The 19,727-nt window shown below is 43.9% G+C and overlaps 4 protein-coding genes across 8 annotated transcripts in view; 2 read left to right on the top strand and 2 right to left on the bottom strand.

Moving 5' to 3' along the window:
* Positions 1–348: 348 nt before the first annotated feature.
* LOC109515317 (gamma-aminobutyric acid receptor-associated protein-like 1) lies at positions 349–3,005 on the top strand. 3 transcript variants are annotated; one of them, XM_019869008.1, is made up of 5 exons: positions 349–444; positions 1,550–1,639; positions 1,733–1,811; positions 1,977–2,095; positions 2,778–3,005. In XM_019869008.1, the coding sequence occupies exons 2-5, from the start codon at positions 1,550–1,552 to the stop codon at positions 2,841–2,843; spliced, it is 354 nt and encodes a 117-aa protein (XP_019724567.1). In that variant the 5' UTR covers positions 349–444; the 3' UTR covers positions 2,844–3,005. The 3 variants fall into 3 exon arrangements, with proteins under 3 accessions (XP_019724567.1, XP_019724568.1, XP_019724570.1); XM_019869009.1 differs by having other exon boundaries at positions 372–561; XM_019869011.1 differs by having other exon boundaries at positions 372–561; positions 1,518–1,639.
* A 247-nt stretch (positions 3,006–3,252) lies between these two features.
* On the top strand, positions 3,253–8,288 carry LOC109515314 (C-type lectin domain family 4 member G). Of its 3 annotated transcripts, XM_019869004.1 has the most exons (8): positions 3,271–3,397; positions 3,475–3,683; positions 3,871–3,966; positions 4,931–5,035; positions 6,061–6,165; positions 6,272–6,423; positions 6,520–6,620; positions 7,434–8,288. In XM_019869004.1, the coding sequence occupies exons 2-8, from the start codon at positions 3,563–3,565 to the stop codon at positions 7,558–7,560; spliced, it is 807 nt and encodes a 268-aa protein (XP_019724563.1). In that variant the 5' UTR covers positions 3,271–3,397; positions 3,475–3,562; the 3' UTR covers positions 7,561–8,288. The 3 variants fall into 3 exon arrangements, with proteins under 3 accessions (XP_019724564.1, XP_019724563.1, XP_019724565.1); XM_019869005.1 differs by lacking the exon at positions 3,871–3,966 and having other exon boundaries at positions 3,253–3,683; XM_019869006.1 differs by lacking the exons at positions 3,271–3,397; positions 3,475–3,683; positions 3,871–3,966; positions 4,931–5,035 and adding an exon at positions 5,771–5,879 and having other exon boundaries at positions 5,937–6,165.
* trpv6 (transient receptor potential cation channel, subfamily V, member 6) lies at positions 8,120–15,488 on the bottom strand. Its single transcript, XM_019868986.1, has 16 exons — positions 15,137–15,488; positions 14,689–14,786; positions 14,477–14,599; positions 13,848–13,988; positions 13,430–13,528; positions 13,160–13,335; positions 12,407–12,553; positions 12,006–12,085; positions 11,779–11,914; positions 11,569–11,655; positions 11,040–11,116; positions 10,797–10,962; positions 10,239–10,305; positions 9,669–9,937; positions 9,423–9,529; positions 8,120–8,687 (listed from the first exon to the last, which is right to left on the bottom strand). Exons 1-16 carry the CDS (start codon positions 15,265–15,267, stop codon positions 8,453–8,455), a joined length of 2,139 nt encoding a protein of 712 aa, XP_019724545.1. The 5' UTR covers positions 15,268–15,488; the 3' UTR covers positions 8,120–8,452.
* Positions 15,489–17,381: 1,893 nt separating this feature from the next.
* Positions 17,382–19,727, bottom strand: part of ephb6 (eph receptor B6) — a 30,077-nt gene continuing 27,731 nt past the window's right edge. Inside the window, exons 15-19 of the mRNA XM_019868979.1 lie at positions 19,348–19,566; positions 19,133–19,282; positions 18,851–19,035; positions 18,625–18,783; positions 17,382–18,235 (exon numbers count right to left, since the gene is read on the bottom strand). Of these exons, the coding sequence (XP_019724538.1) occupies positions 18,130–18,235; positions 18,625–18,783; positions 18,851–19,035; positions 19,133–19,282; positions 19,348–19,566 (819 nt within the window). The 3' untranslated portion in view covers positions 17,382–18,129. The remainder of the gene's footprint in view (positions 18,236–18,624; positions 18,784–18,850; positions 19,036–19,132; positions 19,283–19,347; positions 19,567–19,727) is intronic.

Genomic DNA, 19,727 nt, shown 5'->3' with positions numbered 1-19,727 from the left:
GTGTCGTTGTTTTCAACTCAACCTTTAAACTTTGATGATTTACCTCAAAGGTGCATCTGCATTGGAATCGGATCAGTGCTTGTTCCTTCACGTTGAGCTAATGGTTTGCAGCTGCAGGCAGAACGCGTTCAACACGTAGCGGTTAGGGGCATTGTTCATTTGCTCCCCACCCACCCACCGTCCAATTGTCCCGCTTGCGCCGATTGGCGGTTTGTCCCATCACTCCGTTAAGAATGGGCAGTCAATTGTTAAAACCAGACCGTTCACCAATGAAATCAGAGCAGGGTCTCCAGTTGTGTATGAATGGTCTGGCTTTACTGTCAATCAACAAGACTATCTCTGATTGGTCAGAAATACGGTGGGCTGACCGGGCGTTATTTGTTGTTGTTTTCGTGTAGCGTAACAGGACAGTCGACATCTTTGGACTCCGAAGTTCTGGAAAAGGTTCATTTGAGCGCAATCCGTTTTTCCATGATAATTGATTTGCTGACGCCATAAACAAGCGGGGATTTTGGCCGTGGTCTGAAATTGAGTCGAACCGTCTTTAAGCTGTCTTAAAAGGTGCGTAAACGAGAAACCACCACTCGGTATTGCTACATATGGTCCTTAAAGCAACGTTAGCTGCGGGTTGGTTCGTGTTAACGTCCCTGTGCCTTATATACGTCACCACAATGGAGACAAATAGAAGAAAACTTGTCAGATAGATTGTTTGTCGGAATTCGGCTGTTGAAGCAAGCAGACAAGCCAAGTAAGCTGTCAAGTACGACGCGGCAGTTGTGACGTCACGAGACGTGGCATTGTTGTTGCTCAACGGCCGTTCTTTTTACTTTTATTTTATTTTTTTTGCTGCATTCCGACCATGTGACAAAACCTGCAGGCCAAAAACGAAATAAGTAGCTGAACCGCTTGGGGATGAAAAACTGCATCGAGCTTTTTATTGTTTACTGCTTTTGCCCCGCCCACGCCCGAAAAACACATTAGTCAGTGAAAGGTTTAAAAAAGAAAAATTGATGTAAAATCAAATTTACAGTAAATAGTTGCACTAAAACAGTTGTAGGTCGTAAATATTAACAAAGCATGCATTCTTGTGCCATGTGGCTTCATATTCTCTATTAAAAAAATAAATTGGTGCCATCCGGAATGTCATATGTCATATGTTGGTTGAATGAGGTCTCCTGTATTTTGACATTTCAAATGTTTGAGCCATTTTGCAGTGAACAAACACAAGCATACGTGATGTGTTTAAATTGCTAAATAGAGCAGCGCAATGTCACAAAATATTAAACAAGCTTATGCACATGTTGCATATGTGCACGCCATGACATCAGAAATTGTTCCATGTTGACTACATATTGTCCGGCAGCTCACCACTAATAAGACAAAAATGTACCGACGTGCCTCACGTCTCACAACAGGCTTGTTTTCATGTGATCTGTCACTTGATGAATGAATGCACTGCTTAGTCATGTCATCTTTTCTTGTTTGTTCGCTCAATAAATAAAGCACTTGTCTATCAGCTTCAAGGCTTTTCTGGTGTCGTTGTGTCCAGATGGCGAGTCAGTACCAGCGCTTGGTTCCGCTGGAGGTGAGGAGAGCGGAAGGAGAGCGTGTCCGGGCCAAGCACCCTGACAAGATACCGGTCAGCATGACAGCAAAGTATTTTATTTTATAGGTAACAACAAGCTATTGAATGGATTGGGTTTTGTTTTTTTGTTTTTTTTTGCCTGAACAGATCATCGTGGAGAGGGCCCAGAGGTCACGTGCTCCCGAACTCGATAAGAAGAAGTACTTGGTGCCCTCAGATTTAACAGGTACAATTCACATGCACTCTGCGGTTTTGTGCCTTTTTTAGAAAAAAAAAAAATCAGTTGTATCCACCCCTGTTCTCTCTCATGCTTCTTTCCTTCCTAATGACACGAAACGAAATGGCCTCTCCTGACCATCTCCTGTTGTTTCCCGCCGTCTCTCCCTCTCAGTGGGCCAGTTGTGTTTTCTCATCCGCCAGCGTGTGTCGTTGAGACCAGAGGAGGCGCTCTTCTTCTTCGTCAACAACTCCATGCCCCCCTCCAGCTCTCCTCTCTCTGCAGTCTATGAGGTAAGGCGATGTCATTGATTGGACACTCAGTTGTTTATATTCCACGTTGGAATACACTGATGGGGCAGCACGGCGAGCAAGTGGTTAGCGTGTCTGACAGCTTCGGGTCTTTGTTGAACTGAACATGCGTGTTTTTGGAATGTGGGAGGAGGCAGAGGGTGAGCCCGTGGTTGCTCCAAGATATTTATTGCTATTCACCGTTGAAATTGTTTTTTTTTTTTGGAGTTTCGGGGACTTTGAGTGGTTGTGCATTGTGTGTACTTTAATGTGGCTTTCAATATTGGCCTAATTTTGCAGTATGGGACAGATAAAAGTGATTTTGGTGTTTTTATCCAATATCGGTCCTATGTCTTTATTTTCTCCTGTCGAGTATTTTTATTGCTATTTAAAATGAACAGAGCAAAACATTTTGGTGCTGTTTTTGTGGGGCTAGATTTGAATAACATTTGCATTCATATCAATGGGGAAAGAGGATTTGAGATTGGTCTGGTCATGGGACGAATTGAACTTTTTTTTTTTTTTTTTTTTTAATGGCTAATGTGAAAATAAGTGTTTGCTCAAGTTAGGTAGAAAAAGAAAACAAACGTAAACACAATCCTTTAGTAAATGTACCAAAGTGATAAGTTCATCGGCAAGCTCGATAATGATCCTGAAGTTGAACCCGTGTTGCGTTGCGTTCCAGGAACACCATGAAGACGACATGTTTCTCTACCTGACCTACAGCAACGAGAGCGTCTACGGCGCCTGAAGGGACCACGCCTCCGGGTTGGCGACAACGAGAAAGTGGGGAGAAGGAAGACGCCGTTATTAATATGCCTAAAATCATGTATGAGTAAATGGCGCAGTGGGTAAAACAGGCTAAAGGTGGCAGTTTCATTTATTATTAAATGTTTACTGTACTGTCTTTTTTTGGTTTTGGGTTCCTTTCGTGATGAAAAATTAAAAAAAATATCGGAAGAAAAGCAATGGAAAAGTGAAGCTCCTCTTATCTTTCTCATGTGTATTTAATGAACATAGTTTTGTTTTTATAAGTGGCGCAATCATGGATTTTTTTTTCTTTTTTTGGGGGGGTGGAAAATAAAAATGACACAAACATGGTAATGAGCGGTTTATTTTTGCTTATCGTGTCGCAATGCTTCTTCCTTTCCCCTGAACTCGCTTTTACACGGGCGACCAAAGATTTAGAGGAAGGCCAAACACAAAGATCACGAATCTCAAGAAAGGGAAGTATTCAGTCTTCATTAAGCAGCTGAAGATTGGACGCCTCTGGGAGCTTTCCTCCCCCGCTTGCGCATTCTCAAGGTTAAAAAAAAAAAAAATCACCCCGACACTTTGTTGCATCTTTGTCATCAGTTGCGTTTGCATTCGCGGGACAACAGGTTAGCGGTACGGAACTTTTCAGCTCTTCAGCCCCATCAAGTACTTTTCCAAGGAAAGTGAAAGTTAGCCGCGGAGAAGAAAGGACTCATGGAGATGCACGATATCGCCGCCAAGAAAAAGCAATGCGAAGCCGAGATGGCGGCAAAGGAGCCAATACTGGAAGTCAAAGGTGAAGGGAACCCGTACACACTTGCCAATGTCCCAACACGTAAGTAGAAAATGCTTTACTTTTACATTTATACCCTTACCAAACATTGGCCCTGGATCGGAGCTAGTAACGGTATTTGCCCGAGTATTTTTATTTTTTTTTTTCCCTAATTAAGTTTGGTAACATTTTCGATTGACAAATTCCATCTAGTTTCTGGAAGAATGTGTTCCCGTGATTTTTGCTTTAGCTGCCGCAGAGGAAGCAGAACCAGGCGACTACACAGGACTTAACAAGGCATCTGAGGATATCTATTCAAACATTTCAGAACCAACGAAACGACCAGGTACACTCAATTGCACATTACATAAATCCTCGCAAAAAAAAAAAAAGTTCAAGAGTGCAGGAGAACATTCTAGGACACGTGTCAAACTTCCATGATGCTTCCTAAAATCTGTACCCAAATTCAAAATTATCATTTGTAATAAATGAGAGCTGTTGTCAGCATTTTCTTGTTACCAAACCCCTCATTGCAGTCACTTAGTGGAAGAAACGGTTATTCTTGACTTCTTTATTTGGTTTCACAGTCATAATGGTCCTCCAAGGTGAAGGGCAACTACACTGTGGCCCGCGACAAAAATGAGTTTGACACCCCTGTTCTAGGGCGTGCCTCCATCACAGTGATTCTGTGGCTGATAAATCGATTTTTGAAAACTTAACTTTGTGGGGAAAAAAAAAAGGCTGCTGACATTTAAGATAAAAGAATCAAAAGCAGAAGTTGTGGGATTTTGTTGCGTGGCCAAAATTTGGCTGACTGGCTAGTCGCTTTGATAATTTATTTCATTTCCATTCAAGTCATTTGTTTTTCATCTCACATGAAACACTGTTTGGCAATCCATAACATTTCATTAAAACAGCGAGTGACCAAAATTAAATGTGGATATATTCAAACAAACGGCATGTTGAAGAGTTGCTTTTATTTGAACTTTTCACTGAGCTTGTCAGTGGCGAAGCTTTCCTTCCAAGGTTGACATAACAATCGTAACAATGACCTTCAACCTAACTTGACTCCCTACACGTCTGAAAAGAAACAGTTAAGATGTTCTAGCAATTAGATAGGAGCCGTCTAAATGTTGCACTTGGTAAATTAGCGCCGCCGGGACACTTTGTGGCCGTCAGATTTTGCAGGATGAATGTCACAGTCAATGAGTTCGCTTGCCAATTTATCAGAGGAGGGAGGTTGGAAAAGTTTCGCTGGCTTGGAATATGATGCCACTAAATACAACTCTGAAATGTTCGCACTCTGTCAGTCAAACAGATCCAAGAAGCCATAAGGCCTTACCGAGTGGCATGTTTGATCCTGACCATGTTGTCTTTGGTGCTGCTGCTGGTCATCGTCGTGCTGCTCGTGAAAAGTGAGTTTCGTCAATAACTCCAATTGCGTGCGGGGGATGGGGGGGGGGGCAGGGAAGCATGACATACCTTTACAACAATGTCTTCCCTTCATTTTCTACTCATATTGGCACATACCACACACTGCTCCTCTGACTAGCAAGGGTCTAAGAAGTGCAAAATCTCTGTTCTTGGCCAAAGACGTATCGTGACAAGCAGGAAGAAATTCTCTGTTCTTCTATTCGATGGCGTTATAAACCTGTTGCTCTTCCACAACAGCAAATCAGCTTTCCGTTCAGTTAAACAGGCCTTGATTTCACACAGAGTCAATTTCTGGGCAGTATTTTTTTGGATTGCGCCAAAAGATTTTCCGAATGTAATATGGGTACCTTCTCAACGAAGATAGGGAGGCACGGCTTTAGGTTGCCCGAGAGAAAAGAAAGAAACAAGACGGGATTACAAAAAAAAAAAAAAAAAAGGTTTGATGCATTCGTGGTCCAACTCCAAACTGCGGTCAAATCTTTTAATATAGTCTTGAAAGATGACATAACATTCTGTTATGCTAACAGGCACAAGTGCTGGCACGCAAATGAAAATGCTAACTTCTTTCTGAATGTTCTCTCACTTCACTTTCTGGGATGTTGGGCTAGGTTTGCACTAAAGAATTGGAGAAAAGTGCTCAGTGCACTAATGGACTACAGTACATGGAAATAAAATCTTGATTTAGACTGTTAGGAATTCCTAAACGAGAGCCCCCCCCCCCCCCCTAGTGCCTCGCCTGGGAAAAAGTATCTACAATGGAATTTCTCCTCCCCGGTTCTTGTAATGTTTATCGGTGATGTTGTATCCAGCACACTAAACTTGTCTGTGAGTATATAATACTCAACATACTAGGAAATATAAAAAGTGTGGTCGAGTAGAAAAAGCAGTAACAGTGTATCTTTGTCTCCTGTGGGAACAGGAAGTCAGGAGGAACGGGGTTCGCAATTGTTCTTCCCACAAATGACGCGCGCGTACTGTATACGTATTGTGCATCTATCCCCTCTAGTGAAAACTGGATCCAGCGCCTGTCCCATGAACGCAGTGGGCTGGAAATCGCCAACCTGCACCGTGGAGCAGTGCAGGACTTTCACTTCTCAACATCAAGACCGATGTGAGTGTGTGGGTGGGATGGATGAGTATGATGGCGAGCATTTTCTCCCTATCCACCTTAAGGTTCATCATTTAAAAATGTCTTGCGCTGAACTACCCCGCTTTAGGTTACTGCTGCCAACAGTGCCCACCAAGATGGGTGCGACTGGGCCAGTCTTGTTTCTTCTTGTCCACGTTGAGGCTGAGCTGGGAGGAGAGCCGGAACAACTGTACTGGTGAGGGAGGATCTCTGGCCGTGGTCAGAAGCCAGAAAGTCCAGGTGGTTGTGACGCCGATCATTGTACAGGCACCACTGAGAACAAATTGATTTGCTCTTCTTGTCGTTTGAATGACATTGTTGACCTCACTATTCCAGAGCTTTCTGACTCAAAATGGAAACGGCCGTAAATATTGGATCGGTCTGCGTAGCACAAATGATACATGGACCTGGATCGACGACAACGTGCTGCAACAGAGGTGAGTCAGCTATGATACACTCCATGCAGTCCATCGTCAATCTGCTGCAGTACAGCGCCGATGATTGCCAAGGAGGACTTGCTCAATGTCAGAATTTTTATTTTTATTTATTTTTTTGTCCGAAGTATCAATGGCTGGTATCGTCAACTTCCATGAGTATCCGATTAGCTTAAAATTAGGCCCGTATACGATACATGGTATCTGTACTTGCCCGTTTTCTTAAATTGAAAACTCTGGAATTGGATTCCATTGTTGTCCAGTGTTTCTAAAGTGTGGCTATTCAAGTCTCCATTGAATGCTGTTCGGGATTTTGAACTGGAAAGGGAGCAAAGACCAGAGTGCAACATTCAATATGGCTTAACAGTGACGTTCAATGGGATGGATGGATATACAGTATAGAGAGACCATAGCTAAAATAGCAAGTTATCAAGATAGTTACATAGCTAGCAAGCAAACTGATAGGTAGCTAGCTCGCGAGCGAGCTGATAGTCGGGATGCTGGCTGTGACCCCTCAGCATCTGACATCCACTTAAACAGTCTGTTGACTGTTGATTTAGACAGTTCAGTTTCGCTGCACTTATTTTTAGCTATGTGTTTTTAATGCACTGCATGTTTGCACTGTGGTGGCGAGGAAATAAATTTCATCCGTGCTGTATGTTGTACATAGAGCATTTTTGACAATAAAGCTGACTTGACTAGCTAGTGAGCTGGCAAGCTGGCTAGCTAGCAAGCAAGCTAGCTCTCTAGATAGTGAGCTAGCTAGCTAGATATGTGCATAATACCAATGTTGACTGTTTTGATTGTGGTTTGTAGCTACTGGGGAGCCACCCAGACAACGGGAGATTGTGGGATACTGAGCAGCGACAAGCTTGCCGACAACAACTGGATAACGTCACCTTGCAGCTCATACACATACTACATCTGTCAGATGCAACTCTGAACAGGAGTTAGCCAGGAGCATTCTTCCAAGCGTGCAAATGAAAGCCTTATAAATGATCCATGCTCTGCAAGTTGGACATAAAGCACCGTACATTGTCCGCAGCAAATTCTAGCAACTTTTCTTTGCTATTACCCGCTTAACATTTCGTAGACCGCCTCGCAGTCATTAAGAATCATTAAGAATTCTATGTGAAACTAACTTTTCTGTTTTGGAATGCAAGTAATTTGACATTCATAAATATTCATGTGCTTGATTTTTTTTTTTTTTTGGTAAAACAGGAAATTTCCTTCAAATATTAGAAACAATTCTCTTGCATTATTTGTACATGGCCACAAACTGCAACCACAAGAATGAACATTTTTGTGACCTTGATAATGAATCGAAACTAAACATTTGACGATGTATTTTGGATCCTGCTAACTTTGGATACTGCTTAATTAATTGGTCCAAAAACTATTTGCAAGAAATAATGTCTGTGCAGGTGCCGTACAACAACAGGCAAAGCAATTAAAAATTAGCCTTGGGCTCAGCCGAACTAATGTGCTGCGTTTTTTTTTTTTTTCTTTTTAATGTAAAATATGTGACTTGACTGAATAAAGTTTCGGATGGCCTGTCAGTGAATGCTGTATCACTTTTAAAGTACAATTCTAAGTGCCTTATGCAGTGGCTTAATAGTACTCGACGTGCGATTCACTCTGATTTTGCTTCAATAAAGTTTGATTGTCAAATAAATAATTTGTGCAGAACTTTCTTCCCTCTTAAGATATATTCCCACTTTATATGTTGCTATTTCAGATACTCCTTTTTCACAGCGCAATACTGAGGAAAAAAAAAGGCACAACTTTCACGCAAAGACCAAAAGATAGATCGTGAAGTCATTCACCGGCTCTGTTTAGACAAAGTGGATGTCTTGCTCGTCCTCGGGCTCCTCCACCTCCACGTCGGCACCCAAAGCGCTCTGACGAATCAACTTCCAGCCGGAAATGGATCGCCGATTCCTCGGTCTGACCTTGAGGTTGGCGTCGGCCTTTTGGGTTCCCTCCTTCTCCCCCTTTTCATCCTCCCGGGCAAACACTTGAATGTATCGCCGCATCTTCTGCATCAAGGGGTCGTTCCTGTCCTCGACTCTGCAAAATGAGTCAGTCATCGGGCATTGATCGCAGCTGCAGGACGTTTCATTAGGTACACCGGCACAAGTGAAGGAAATACTGTACAGAACGCTGTTATACCCAGGTTGATCTAAAAATATATTTTTGATATCGTGACCGAGCATTCAAATGCTTTAGAGGTCAATCATCAATTGGTATCAGACTTATCAACTTTTTATAGAAAAAACAATGTAATTATACTAGAGAACACACTGCCGTGAAATTATTTGGAGTATACCTTCAATGTGATGCTACAATGCCGTTGTATATTCAAATTTTACACTGCATGCATGGTTATGATATATACTTTGAAACATTTCATTTCATAGCATTTGTTTCGGCTGCACTGCCTCCAGTACATGTCAATGTTAATTTTTTTTTTTTTTTTTTTTTTTTTTTTGTACAGTCACTTTTCATCTTCTCCGTGTTGCCACATCATTCTAATCTGCTGATCAGAACGTAACAAAAACTATTTTGCAACAGGACTCTCGCTTGAACCAATCTCATTTCAAATTCATTCTCGGAGGGCCAGCTAACTGGCCCACAATGACATCGGCATTTTTTCCATCTTTTGATTGGTTGGTCAGAAGGAAGCTTAGTTGGGATGGAGGTAGGCTTGGGTGAGCAACAGTTTTTCACATATTCGTCCTGTACTGGGCTCTTGATGCTCGATAAAGTATTTGGAAAAAGAAAACAGAACAAAACACCACTTACCGGAGATACCAGCGCTCGGTCAAGCCGTAGCTGAGCCCGCACACTCCGAGGCGAGGCCAGAGGCAGCGGGGCAGCCTCCTCTCCAGCATCAGCGTCGTGGCCACCACCTGCACAGTGGTTACCATGACAACGCAACACACCACATTGTTATGAAGTAAAGCACAAGATTTTTTGTTTTTGTTTTGTGTTTGGGTGAGGGTTGGCTTCACCTTCTGCACAGATGTGCTCCTTCACCGCAACTCTCACCTGAGTCCTCCAGAGCTCGTCTCTCTCCTGGGCCACCCGCCAGTGGGTGTCGCTCATCATGGCGATCAGCAGGTTGAGCAGAAGGATGTAGGACACCACCGAGAAGGCGCAGTGCAGCACGTGCACGATCGGCGGCGTGCTGAAGGTGTGGTCCACCGGCAGGTCGATGAGGCCCACGCTGAGCTCAAACTGGGAGAAGAGCGTGATGGGGAAGGAGCGATACGCGGGGATGGTGTCTGGCTCCTGAGTCATGTACACCATCCACAAGGCTGAGAAGTCAAAACAGAAGGGAACACTTTTTCTGGGTGATTCACATTTATGTAAAACTATCGAACACTTCATGGCCCGAGGGGGCGAATGACGAGGACGCCGGTGGTTTAGGTGACTGTTGTCGTGAACAGTATTTTGAGGGGCCAGAAAATTGACACTGCTAGAAAAGCTGTACAGTCGTGACATTTGACCAAAATGTAATTTTTTTCCCCACTCTCGTCCCATGAAACGATCATAGAATATTTACACAAATGTATTCAATTTTGTGGGATGCTGCGTGTGTGGAATGGGCATACTCACAAGCTGAAAAACCAAGAAGTACAATGACACTCAGCCACATAAACTTTGTCAGGTCTCCAAATATAATCTAGGAGGAAAAGAGGCCAAGGATGCGATTGTGAGTGCCACAAAAGGTGAATGCAGCTGTGTCAGAAAAGAACAAATATGAGTCAAACCGCATTGAGTCCACACAAACTGATCGCAAAAACCTGTTTAAGGGGAAGTCAAAAATTGTCTCGACAATAAGAGGTTCTTTACGTCCCCTTTTTTTTTTTTTTATGAAATCAAATTACAAAATTAGTATCACTCATACTTAGCTCAATCCTGGGCCAGCTGAGTTTATGAAATCAAATAAATTCAAAACGTACACACATGCAGGTATGAGAATTTTTTTTTTTTATACCTTTGAAATTAGTAACATTATTGCTTGGCCCAATCTTATTTTTTTTAACAGGTATTATTTTGATTTGATGTATGTATTACTCATGAAGGCAGTCTGCCCCCCCCCCCAGATTGCCAGACACAACAATTCACTTTGACTTGAAAATGTTAGTTGGAGTGAAACTCTTCTGGGCGCACCTTCTGGATCATGATGACGTACGGGCCGAGCATTTCAAAGCCTCGCGCGAAGAACATGACGTTGGTCCAGCCCAGCACCAAACACACGGCCATGACCTCGGCCTCGCCCTGCACACTGCACGCTCTGAACACACACAGCAGCACCACCAGGCAAGCGTAGCTGACACTGCAACAGAAACAGCAACCCATTTTCGAGTGCCTTCTAATACGACGCCAACTTTGGTGGCGATTTCAACAACGTACAGGATCACGTGGAAGGGGCCACCGAGTGCCGTCTGACCAAAGTAGCGCTTTGCTCCCATCCTCAGGATGTCTGGAATCTGATGTCATGGAAGAGGGATGGACAGCAAAAGTGTCGTTGAGCGTCTGCAATAAACAGTCTGTACAGTGGATATAAAAAAAAGTGTACACACCGCTGTTTAAATTGCATCCGGTGCTTTCTGAAATAAATGTCAGAAAGTGTGACTGACTTTCATCTGGCTGCATCGATCGAAGTATACAATTCAACATATGTATTGTTTAGATTTTGAAGAATTGTTTTAAAATGTGATATGAAAAAAATGTATTGTTTGAGAAAAATACCAATAACTGTGATATTAAATCGCAAAAAATAATCGGGATATAAATCTCATCATCACACATGTGATTTTAATCTAATCGGGAGGTAAGTGAATCACCCCGCCCCTATTTTTTATATCATGAGAAGTTAACCTGGCATCTGAGCAGTGGTGTGTAGACTTTTATATCCATTGTACGTGCACAATGGCCATACTTCCAGCAACAGGATAACCAAAGCTCCCAGGACACTGATGATCTCTCCGACCAGACGCAGGGTGTCTGCGTGTGTCACATAACTCTCCTGAGAACAAGAGAGAGAGAGAAGGATGGTCAATTCACCTGAAATAGACCCCAATGGGCGCAAGCGCTGTCAAAAATAAATGCACTGATGCTTCTGTAGTGTATTTTGAAGCTGCCAACGCACACGGAGTGTCTTCTGGACTCGGATGGTTTTGTCCATATCTGATATCGTGTAGTTCTCTGGAGCATCCTTTAGGGGGCGAAATATGCAGCACAATGTGAACATCCCAATGTAGAGCAGGTAGAAAACCATCAGGAGTCTGGAGAGACGATATTTCGAGAAAGAAAAAACAAGTATGAGGCAACATGAAACAAGTGTGCAGGTGCTTGGTTAAGACTTCAAAAGCATACCTGAAGTAATGCTTTCCGTATAGGTTCCACTTGAGGCTGACCAGCTGCCTCACAGGGGTCACCTCCAGTATTCTCCTGGCCTTGAGACCCAAAATATTGAATTACACCATCCATTCGTTTGACATACTTCTCACTCATTTACGTGCTCTGAGAAGACTCAACATACATTTTGAAATATAATAGCATCCTAATACAATTTCAATGAAAAGAAATGTTTAGGACTGCAGCTAATAGTTTTAGAGTGGAGTATTCGATTGATTATCTCATCAAATAATTCATTAGAAAAAACGCAATTATTCGTGCTTCCCCAAACACAATTATCTTCAAATTAAAAAGAATAAACAAACAAACAGGCAAAAAAGATGCTATTTTACTCTAGAACAATGGAAACCCAGCTGCACCTCTTTCTGTGGGCTCCCCACAATGAGCTCCAGCACTGACATGTTGTCGGCCCATGAGTCAATCTCGCTCAGATCGTAGAGGTGAGAGGTCAAAGGTCCCAGACCCCACTGGACCAAACGCCTTTTGTTCACCAGGTGCTGAAAGGCCTGACAAAGACGAAGAGGAGTGAAACAATCCGCTTCACCTATTTTATCAAACAGAACTGGTGGTGAGAGTAGGAGCCATAGATACCTGAGCTAGCTTGCAAGACGGCTCGCCGGCTAGCCAGATAGAAGGACAGATGAACTGGCAGTGCTAGCTAGCTTAGCTAGCTAGATTGGAAGAGGCTTGCAAGATAGCTAGCCGACTAGCCAGAAAGAAGTACAGATTAACCAGCAGAGCTAGCTAGATACCGGCGCTAGCTGTCAAGATGGCTAGCGAGTTAGCTAGACATAAGAACTGGCAGTGATCGGTCGATAAATGGAAATAAAGAAAGAATACTGGAGCTACCTTGCAAGCTGGCTAGCCAGCACGCCAGACAGAAGGATAGATGAACTGGTAGCGCGAGCTAGCTACCAAGCTCAATTCAACTGTATTCATAGAGTACTTTAAATCCACCTAGCTCGATAATCCAACCCTCTGTTTGTTTCCAATGTAGATAAAACAAATAATCAAATAGATTACAGATAGCCTATCTGATATTTTTAATTGTGTGTAAGGTGGTTGGCGAGATCCCCACACCGCAAAACAGATTGGGACTCATATGCGCTCACCACGGAGTTTCCCTCTTTGGCTGCCAGTTTAAAAGGCGTCAGGCCTCGGGAGTTGGGCACCATGTCGAGCGGTACCGACTGGTCCAGCTCTGCATCGCGGGCCATTATTAGGTCAATAGCCTGGCATGCAATTGTCTTGTTGGGCTGCAGGACTAAAACGTGAAGCACCGTGTTGCCTTTCAAGGGAAAAAGACAGAAGACAGTCGAGTTGAAGGGGAGAAGTTAAGTCGTGTCAGGCATGCCGGGCTTTGTTTTCAAAACGTCAAATACCACGATAGTCTTGGACCCTGGTGCTGGCCCCCGCATCGATGATCATGGAGATGATGTCCTCATTGCCGGCGCATGCAGCAAAAGAAAGTATGTGCTCACCTGAGGACATTGGGACGAGGGCGTTGTTATCCTCCTCCTTATTTCAAATGAACGCCTCTGTTTTGAATAATTGTTTCGTGTACAAGAGTAACAATTACTTTGGCATACTGTATCTCTCAAAAGGGAGTACTACACCCCTCGTATTTTTTTGTAAATATTTCATTCGAGTCGTTAATTGAACAATACCAAAGAAATGATACTTTATTACAATTTAAAGTATTTAGCGTACGTCTTTACATCAAGCTCAGTTCTGATTGACACTGTTGGAGAGGTTATTACTTAGTCAATGAACACCTCCTAATTGTGCACAATTTCTCACCACAGTAAATGAGTCCGCCGATCCTCTTTCTGAAGTACAGGCCCGTGACTCTGGGCGTAGCCACGTCCGCCCCACGGCTAACCAGTTGATGGACCAGGTCGAAGTTTTGATTTACCACAGCAATGTGGAGAGGTGTGACACCTGAGGCAGGGGAGACCAAAAAAAAAAGTGCCAGGGGTTTGGATGTGCATGTACGTGTGTGCGTGTTAGCTCTCTCATCGGAAAAGAAACATATTTTACCATGGCATTTCCTGCCAAAGAATCACACGTAAAATAAAATATTCAGTAAAATGAATCAAAATAAGGATGTTTATAATTACCATTGTTAACTACAAATATGTACTTCTATTTTTCTGTATAACAAATAGATTACAGGGACATTTTTTTTCTACTATAGAGTTCATACGGTAGCTATTTCAGAGCAAGAAACTGTTGTGGTAATTTATGTCAAACACGTCATATCTCGAACTGTAATAATAATATTTTTCTCTTTTTTAATGAAGTTTAAAAGACAAGTAACTAGTAACAAATTTCTTAGACAAGGATAAGTATGATTTTTAAAAAGCTATTTTCTGGTGTTGAATTAAGTGACGGACTACACTGTGGTGTTAATTTCAAAGTGTGGTCACCTTGGAAGAGGTCGGAGGTCATGGGCTCGTTGATGAGTTCGGGGGCGCCGTCCATCAGGGCCACCGCCGCGTCCAGGTTGTCGTTCATGGCGGCCACGTGGAGCGCTGTCTCGCCCAGGGCGCCTGAAGCGCAACGAGACACGTTGGGATTCAACCACAGAGCGGCGGACAGACGGACGGACGGACAGGACAGACAAGACGGGCGGGTGTACCTCTCTCAAAAATGTTGGTGGAAGAACACCCGAGCAGCTTCTTGATGCAGCCCGCGCTGTTCTTCTTTGCCGCGTAGAAAAGAGGAATGTCCGTCACGCTGGAAGATAAACGTTTCCACATCACATTAGTCTCCGGTCAAATATTTCTCATTCATTTTCTTCATTGCTCGTCTCTGGTGGGAAGTAACAAACTTGGGCGATACAGTAATCCAACTGAGATATGATGACGCCATACGATTACTGTACTGCAAAAGTCAACACACTCCTGTTCAAACACCAGCTTTTTGTGATATAAAAGTGAGTGTGATAAATAGATATGTTGGTATGTGATCAAAATTAACCGCTTAATGTGGAACATACGTGCACTTTTAAACGGGGGTGTGTAGACTTTTTAAATCCACCGTTTTTTGTTTCTTTGTTTCTTTAATGAATGCAACAAACTTCTTACCACTTGGTGTGCAGCAGGAAGGTCTCATCCAGCATCTGGTTCCATCCTTTCTTGTGGTGAAAGCGAAACTTGAGCTGACTCCACCAGTGGTTGAGCTCGCTGGGAGCCGACCTGGCCAGCGCAGGGGACATGCTCGTCCAAACGTTGCTTCCACCGCACTGGGGTGCCAAAAGTCACGGAAGAGGGGAGGGGAGGTGAGCATGCGTTTATACCAGCCCGTCTCGAGGGAGGAGACACATTGACATTGACCTCGAGTCGGACTCGCACTTGAAATGCGAGCAATCCACGTTCAGCTCGGGAAGTCCTTTGGAAGACAAGAAGTTCTTTGAAAGTTTGCAGGTGAAGCCTTCACTGGCGGGCGGGCCCGTGTGCCTTCCGGCAGCCTGCCCGGAAACCTGCATGGCCCCGATGGCAAATTCTGCAGCATCATGACAGGTTTCAAAAAGCAGCTTTTGGGAACAACCAGTTTGGAACTTGCAAGCGTTTCAATCAGATACGAAGGCAGTCCCGACTCAGCGTTGGCATCAACAGGCGTCACTGCACGCATTTTAATTGAAACGTTGCAAAGAGGGGACTCTTCTCTAGGTGGGTTGGCTGCATTAAAAACGATGTGATGGACATCACCGTAATCCTTGCCCTTGTTTACAACCCTACCTCGAACACTAACTCTAGCTTAAAGCCCCACTTTGAAGCAACATTTTTAGCCTGGATTTAAAATTCATTGACACTTGGGGCAGCCTTCGCCTTTCTTGACAGCTTATTCCATTTGCTTGCAGCATAACGGCTAAATGCAGCTTCACCATATTGACTTTGAACTCTGGGCTCCTCTAATTGACCCAAGTGTGAAGTCTGCAGTCTAGAATTAACATTGACCAGACTGTCCTCAAATTAAGGGTGAATCACGACACCATCATTGATTTGCACAGTAAAAACGAAATAATTACATTAAAAAAGAAAGGCAAATAAGAAGGGAGGTAAAAAAAAAATACAAAACAGAAATGCAAAACTATAAACTGGAAATATTTAAAAAAAATATTTAATTTCAGATTACATTTCATGGAATAAATAAAATAATGTCATTCCAACCCCAACAATAGAGGCCTCCGTCCTTTTAACAAATACCCACAATGCACTACCGGCGGCCATATTGGAGGGCTGTTATAATTTATAAACAAGCCATACACGAATAGACTGAAAATGACGGCTTCATATTTTTAAACACTTCCTGTGACAATTCAACTAATAATCAAGCTTCCTTCTCATTGACGGTTTCGGAAAGGCCCGTCCGCGCTCTCCAGTGAGTTTGCGGACGGGACATTTGTCTCGCTATCGGAGAAGATCACTTACCATGACCCAGCGCTGCTACCGCCATGCCAGAGAGCCGAGTTTTGCCCGACACATGCTGAGACCAGCAGATCTCCGACTGCGATTCCACTCCAAAAATGCTGACCTCCGCGGAGATGCTTGACTCCACTACGAAGGTCATCCGGGTGGTCAATGTCAAGTGCTGTAGGAGGGGGAACACGAATCCACTCCCGCGATTCAGTTACTTATGCTGTCCATTTGCACAGGGTGCCAATTAGTAGCGGCGGAACGATCCAATTAGCGATAATATTGATACCGGTGTTATCGACATTCATTCAGATCGATGTTAGTGTCATGAGAACACTTGAGTTAATTTTTCTCTCCTGTAGAGGATGAAGTCACAAACACTGATGCAATATACTTACCCAAAAGTTATGTGTGTGTGTGTGTGCTGGAAACAGTTTTTAATTTTTTTCAATTTTATAAGTGGATACCGTAATTTTAATACTGATCGATGTCAATTTTATAAGATGTATTGCGTACGTCAAAAAATATCTGGACCCAGATGATTTTATTTCATGCGGAAACTTGACAAAATAAAATCGCGTAAATTCAAAACCTTATGTTCAGCGTAACAGAAGCTCCTTCACTTACATAATCCTTCCTTGGCACCCTGATGACCAATATGGCGCCAAAGCATTACTTTTCTATGAGACAGTGCTTTGCCGCCACCTTGTGGCATTCTATGGTGTTTCAGAACAACCATGAAAATACTGAATAATTGATTTTTCAGCGACTACTCTGACTGGTTCCAAAAATGAAATGCGTGAATAGGCAGGAGAACATAATATAAATGAATTTTGTTGGATCTTGATTGAAAATTGTTACAATCTACAAATAGGAGGGTGTTCCGTTAAAAAAAAAAAAAATGACAGTGATGTAAATTAAATAAAATCTTTTCATTTATTTTACAAATGTTTCACAATTACGGAATAGTGGTGAACACTCATACATGTAAACACAGCTATTTATGTGTAAACTGACACCCGCATCCGCGGACATTCCCTTCAAGTGTTGGTCCGATCCGATAGTGTCACACGATCACAGAGCTCTCAGTGTTTTAGTGCCTGCAGTCAAAATGGAAACCAAGTGAAGTGTGTGACTTCTATGGAGTACAAAAGCTTGTGGGGGTGCCGCTCCTCTCACGGGCAAACGCTTGTTTGTGTTTAACACCCCAAAAAAATTGCTGTTTTTGTCGCTCAAAAGTGAGAGTGACGTGACTGCGGTCTGGCCACGGGTGCGACTTGGGAGAATTAAAGCAACGTGAAAGGCAGCAACACTGTCCAGGATTTGGTGACATCATTTCACACACAGCCCAAAAATACTTTTTCATTGTCTCGCCGCAATTCTTTGTTCGGAGTAAAGTCCACCGGTATATGATGAAAATAAAGAAGGTAAAAAGAAGAGCGACAGTGTTCTGCATACGGACGGGGCAGTGAAAGGAAGAGAGGAAGGATGGAGAAGGCAGGCAACAAATCAGGTCAAATTTAACGTGAAACACGTCGCCGCAGTCTTCTCGGGCCTCGCCGGACTGCGTCTTCCGTCATATCAGTCCCCCGGATATGTCTTTGAATGCAGTGGCAAAAGTCAGCAGGAGTCCAGGCTGGTGGCCTTCAGCGCGCTTGCAGTCACACCTCCACCTGGCCCTGAGTCAGGTGGGCCTTGAGCTGCTGGGCGGCGTTGAAGATTTTCCTCTGGTGACCCAGCAGGTTCACTCCAAGGTTCTGGATGTCTCTGATGGAGTATAGTATAGTTAGTCTTATTAATGTCAGATGTAGGTTCGGTTTGTTTTCATTTTATGACGGGATTTTTGTGTTTTATTGAGAGAGCAAAAACATTGTTTCGGTTTGAGTTTTTTCATTAGTTTTCCTGAACCATAATAACCTTGCTTGAGACTAAGGGTATACTGTCATAGTTTGGGATTTTTCATTACCGTTAATTTTTATTTAGTTTTGACTTTCTTTATTTCTAATCCAGTTCATTTTGATTGGTCTTTCGAGCAGCTTTGTTCGTTTCGATGAATTTATATTTTTTCGAAAATGCTTTGTTTTTTGTGTGGTTTTATTTATTTATTACATCCCCCCCACCCCCGCAAAATGTGTTTCTGGCCAAGCTGTACTCACTCCACGGTGAGGCGGCTGACTCTATCCAACGTGTCCAATTGCGCTCGATCAAACTCATCTTGATATCGCTCCATCCTCAGTGCCCGTAGCCAATCGCCGACTGTGGCCACCGAGGAGAAATCTGTGGGGGTGGGGCTTAGCAGCGGCTGCGAGCAGCTTCTACACATCAAAGACAAGGAGTTCAAATCCAATCCCCCGCTTTGCGAATGCCGGGTGACAGTCTTACCGCACTACGTCCGTCTTGAGGGACGCGGGATGCCTGATGAGGCGGTCCAGGGAGGACAGGATGGACTCGAAGCCCGGCCGGTCCCCTCGCTCGGCCTGCCAGCACTGCAGCATCAGCGAGTGGAGGGCCGAGGGGCAGCTAGTGGGGGCGGGGAGACGAAACTGGTCGGCTACGGCCTTCATCACCTGGGTTGGAGAATCGATAAAAAGACTCGCTTTCAACGGCCTCGTGCACAGGAGCGCATCGTATCGCCGTCACCATCGCACCTCCCCCCGTCCTCACCTCCTGATTACTCATGTCCCAGTAGGGGCGCTCCCCGTACGACATCACTTCCCACATCAGGATGCCGAAGCTCCAGACGTCGCTGGCCGAGCTGAACTTGCGATGCTGAAAGGCTTCCGGTGCCGTCCACCTCACGGGAATCTTGCTCCCCTGCCGCGGGAAACGGAGCCGCTCAAAAACTGCGCAGTTTTGGGGGGGCTTTTCTCAGTACGTACCAGGGAGGCGGTGTACGTTGGCACATTGTGGTCCAGGCCCCTCATGAGACGGGACAGGCCAAAGTCGGACACTTTGCACACCAGGTTGGAGTTGACCAGCACGTTCCTGGCCGCCAGGTCCCTGTGGACAAAGTTCCTCTCCGACAGGTAACGCATCCCGGCGCCGACGCCTCGCAGCATCCCCACCAGCTGGAGGACACTGAATTGACCCTCGTTCTCCTGCAGGGGGCGACCAAAAATGTTTGCGAGTTGAGTTTTGTGGCTCTGGAGGTGGGCCATGACGAAAAAAAGTCATATTCATGATGATTTGGACTGATATTGAAATCATGATTCATAAAAATAATGATCAAAACTCTAACTTTAAACATTTTAAAGAACAA

This window comes from Hippocampus comes, unplaced genomic scaffold, assembly GCF_001891065.2.
Source record: "Hippocampus comes isolate QL1 unplaced genomic scaffold, H_comes_QL1_v1.1 scaffold67, whole genome shotgun sequence".
NCBI classification, from domain to species: domain Eukaryota; kingdom Metazoa; phylum Chordata; class Actinopteri; order Syngnathiformes; family Syngnathidae; genus Hippocampus; species Hippocampus comes.
This window is presented reverse-complemented; position numbering and strand designations above follow the sequence as displayed.